Here is a 4,688-nt window from a genome sequence, read left to right on the forward strand (position 1 = left end):
GAGAAAAAAAAGATGATTTCAGTTGGCTTCTGATGCTTGCAGAATTGTTGCCGGGTTAACGATGGGGTAAACTGTGCAGCCATTCCACAATGTGTCAAGGTCCCCTAAGGCCTGATTCACATATTTGTCTATTTTAATCTGAATATTGTTTCAGTACGGTTTTGTTAGCCAAAACCAGGTAAGATATAACTGGCAAAAAGGAAAACATACCTCTTCTCTCCTACACCTGGTTTTGGTTACAAATACTGGTTAAAAAATATTTACTCATACCAGAACATTTATTCCTATGTCAGTCCTTTATAGGTTCAGTCTGTATGGCCAGGGAGGAGGTTTATTTAAAGAAAGCCAAGTTCACTACTGAAACAGCATCATGCAGGGAGCTCTATGAACTATCAACACAGGGAAATATTTCCTATGAGGACCCAGACAGGAATAACCCTAAAAATAGTTTACATTTTATTGGTTTTGTGACATACTATCACCAGAAAACAGATGCTTAGAATGTATTACGGAGACATTTTTATTCTACATCTTGTTCAGTGCATTAAGTATTCCAGTGTCTTTACTTTTATTTATTAGTTTTCTATATGGTATGGTATAAAATTTCCAAATGATAAAATTTTCTTTGGCTTTATGAATGCACAAGGTTGTAAGCTTAGTCACGCTGTGGTGGTGGGGGGTATTGTCTATTAAAGTAGATGACAAGTGATGCGCTCCATTTATTAATTTGGGAATATGCAACCTTGTTACTTTCTTTATTACCTTGTTAACCTTGTTATTTTCTTTTTCTTACAGTTTCCATAAGCTAAGATGTGTACAATAATGGTCTTCAAAAGCTGGATAATGCACTCTGCAGATGCCCAAGAACCCATTATAATGGGGATTCTAAAATAAGATATTGATGTCCTATCCCTGGAATAGGTCATCTACTTCAGATTGCTGGGGTCTTACACCCAGCTCTGTAAATAATAAACTGCCCTGCACAGAGCTGCCAACTTTTGCAGCTGATCGATCAGGGTCTTTACAAGACATAGAAAGTCCGAGAGCTCCATTTCATTAACTTCATTGTCACAAGGGAAGGAACTTTTTCTGAAGTGAGAGGAACAGATCCTAAGTATTGCTGTCATTTCTTTATTGTTATGGGGTTTTAACTTTTGAGATAAGATGTTTATATAAATATTATTCATAGATGTGTCAATGTAAATCTATCATGTCTTGTGGTTTTATCCCTTCATTTTAGTTTTTAGACACTAAATCCATGTTTCATGGTGGAGTTGTATAATGCATGTATCCTAAACCTATAAGCACCTTAATAGAGTATATTAAATATTCACTTGGGTGCTAAAGAACCAAAAACGTGTTCAGTTATTTAATAATGCAGGGCTGGATGTCAAATAAAAATTTTAAAAGCAGAGTTGAGACAATTTTTTTTAATTTGCCTTAACTTATTGTGATATCGGTGGTTCCTATGGGACCGCTGGAAATCGTTGGATCCTAAGAGATAACCTACTGTAATGTAAAAGATAAATTCAGTTCTGTAAAAAGATACGGTTTTTTTATTATGTAATAATATGTTTTATCATTTCTACACATTTAAATGAAACCAAAATCCAGAAGATTATTTGACAATGTATATTCTTTATTTATGTTGCAGATAAAAACAGATATGTAGTTGTGTTTCCACAGCACAATTAATAACAAATAGGTGAATCTTTCAATACTTTTTTTAATATACAGAACTTTTCAAAAGTATGATAAAACTATAACCTTAAGAGGGGCTTTGTATACAAATTGTAATAATTTAGCATGATGAGCCTGGTCAGCTAAGCAGTGCTAGTGTAAACTGACAAGTTTACATGACTGGTCTGATACCTGTGCTCCTCCAGCAGTAGCAGAACTACAACTCCCAGCATACAGTTGTCAGCAGTTGTAGTTCTTCCACTGCTGGAGGTTCATGGGTTTCAGATAATAGTTGAGAGTTGCATAAATACAGTATTAAAAATTCAAGTGCACTGTCTGTCAATGATCCTATATATAAAATCTATATTTTTGCAGCAAGTTACACTGAATTTCAATTTATTCTTTGAATGGCAAGATATAGCAAAAAGAAATGTATAAAGCTTAAAAAACCAACATGTTTCACATTCCACTGGGTCCACTTAAATGTTTGGAAAGGAGGGAGTTACAGGCCTTATGTACAGCTTCAGATGATACAGTTTCCAGCAAATAGCAGCTACAAATTGTTATTCATGATTAAAAATGGCTGTGAGATTGACAAAACATAAAAACAAATTAATACAGTAAATAAGATATATATCCAATGTAATGTGTGGCTTCTGCATAGCATTTCCCTCCAGCATTGCCCTTGGTGTCATTGTGCGTTTTCATTTCTATGGCATGCTAGTTTAAAGTTGCGAGTATTTGGCAACCTAACCTTATAATTGGCACGCTCGCAAACCGAATATATATTGAATAAGTCTGAGGTGCTTCATATGAAATGATATCTGAAGAACAGACAGCTGGGTGGCTCTTTAAGGCAGCAGGGCTTGAGGCGAGATTCCTACAGTAACAGATTATAAGGCACAGTTGAAGGCATAAGGTGCACAAAGTATATACCCTGTTCATACAGTCAGACCCAGTATGGCCCAGCACACTGCCATATAATATAGAAAAAGTTACCCCAGAATAGAAACATTAGGCCACATCCACAGCATTCATGATAAAGCATAGCTCTCAAAGTAGTACAAAAGTATGCACAAAAATAGAAATCTATGGTGGGAATGGTAAGTCTCAGGGCTCTAGATTGTGCTAGCACCACATCACATCCTATAACAGGTTATGAAAGGTCTGAGGGGTTGGTATCCTGGTGGGTCAGGTAGAAAAATAGGGGTATCCAAGGAGTGTCTCTGTCACTCATGGTTAAGGCCCATCCTGGATGGAATAAGTGTCATGGTGCAGAGTCTCTTATGCACAGTTGCCCATGGCTTTGACCAGGGAGCTCTCTGGGAGTTGCCTGAAGATGCCCCTGAGGGTCTCCAGCTCTCTGCTTAGCTGGTCCACCCTCTTTCTCAACTTGTCGTTCTCACTGGACAACTCCAGGACCTTCTGCTGGGTCTCAGCATTGCGCATCTTAGCCTTGTCCCTGCTCTTCCTCACGGCAATGTTATTCCTCTCCCTCCTCACCCGGTACTCGTTACTGCTCTTGTCCACCCACTTCTTGGACTTGCCTCTAGTCTCTGAAGAAGATGAAGAAGTGGACGACGCTGAAGACATGCCCTTGGATGAAGAAGCGGGCAGATGATGGTGGTGATGATGGGGGTGGTGGTGAGGACTTGGCACAGGGGTGGGTGGTGGAGTTGGGTGCCCAGGTTGCAGGTGCATGGTGGTCTGTGCACAGTGGGCTACCTGATATTGCAGGTGAGATGGGTGCTGGGGTGCATGGTGTGGGTAGAGGGCTGCCAGGGACGCCCTGTTGGCTTCCTCCTCTTCCCTGGGCTCCTGCTTGATGACCAGAGGTCTGAGGCCAGCACTGTCCAGCTTGTTGTCCATATAACTGGCCATACAGCCATACATTTGGGGGTGACAGGCTCCAAGTCCCTGCTGGTAATCAATGACCCCCTTGGCTCTGTCCTGTTTGCTGCTGTGGAACAAGTCCGCCAAGAACTCGTCGTTGAAGGCTGCGGGGTCGATGTAGGCGCTGATGTCTATGGAGTTCTCGTTCTCGCACAGCTCGTTCAGGTCTCCGGTGGCTTGCGGCTCCCGGTAGGGGTATGCACCGTGGTGAGGATGAGGCTGGCTACTCATGGATGGCCGGGACTCGACCTCGTAAAAGTTGGCTAGCTCCATGGAGCTCCTATAGCCAGCCAAGCATGGTGACGAGCTCCGGGAATCCAGGGTGAGCTCGGGAAGCCACTTGCTTTCGTTCACCCTGTGCCCCTCCTGCAGCTGCTGTCACTGTCTGTGCCCTGCTCCGAGCGCCCGCTGCTCTATATATACACGGGGCGGGAGCCGCCGCGACACCTGCTGGACACCTGCGCAACTGCAGCCGCTCAGGCTGGACCGAGCCCACATTGTAGCTGCGGCTGCACATGCGGCTACCTGCGGCTGCTGGCTGGGGCAGTTATTAGGAGCATCGCACGGTCTTCTGTTTGCTCAGTTAGTTGCGTGCAGTTTGCACCAGTTTTATTGTACTTTGCACTTGCAGGGCTCTAGATACATGACATCCAGTTCCACTGCAAAAATAGTATGACTTCTGCAAGGTAAGAGATATAAGGGGTCCTGACTTATATACAATTTCACTGGAATCTGCAGGAATAAAAATTGCATAAAATAATATGAAGCATCCAGAATCCATCTTTTTGCCTAATATCCAGATTTTTAGTTGATCTTTGCAGTTTTGTATTCCCCTTTAACCAAGTAATGAGATGCTCAGTTCCTGACTGACTGCTGCAGGATCATTCTAGTGACCTTGGTAATTTCAGAAGATTATGCCTATAAATATTGAAAACTGATGACAAGCCAAGTGTATGGCAAGAAGCTCCTGTGGGTGGATGCAGCTTAGTATGTAATTAGTTATTATTTATAGTGTTGATACAGATCCTTTCACACGCATCTCTCCTCTACAGCTAATATGTTTCAGTATTCTGCAGTGAAGTGGCGCCGCCATCCACAAGACCCTAGTGGCCAGT

General features: G+C 42.2%; 1 protein-coding gene across 1 annotated transcript; it reads right to left on the reverse strand.

Moving 5' to 3' along the window:
- Positions 1 to 1,618: 1,618 nt before the first annotated feature.
- Positions 1,619 to 3,978, reverse strand: CEBPA (CCAAT enhancer binding protein alpha). The gene has a single exon (XM_072117243.1). It carries the CDS (start codon positions 3,844 to 3,846, stop codon positions 2,965 to 2,967), a length of 882 nt encoding a protein of 293 aa, XP_071973344.1. The 5' UTR covers positions 3,847 to 3,978; the 3' UTR covers positions 1,619 to 2,964.
- Between the last annotated feature and the right edge of the window lie 710 nt (positions 3,979 to 4,688).

This window comes from Engystomops pustulosus, chromosome 7, assembly GCF_040894005.1.
Source record: "Engystomops pustulosus chromosome 7, aEngPut4.maternal, whole genome shotgun sequence".
Lineage (NCBI taxonomy): Eukaryota > Metazoa > Chordata > Amphibia > Anura > Leptodactylidae > Engystomops > Engystomops pustulosus.

What these genes read in the sequence shown, in the direction of transcription:
- CEBPA (XM_072117243.1), bottom strand. Translation starts at nt 3,846, where the DNA reads ATGGAGCTAGCCAACTTTTACGAGGTCGAGTCCCGGCCATCCATGAGT.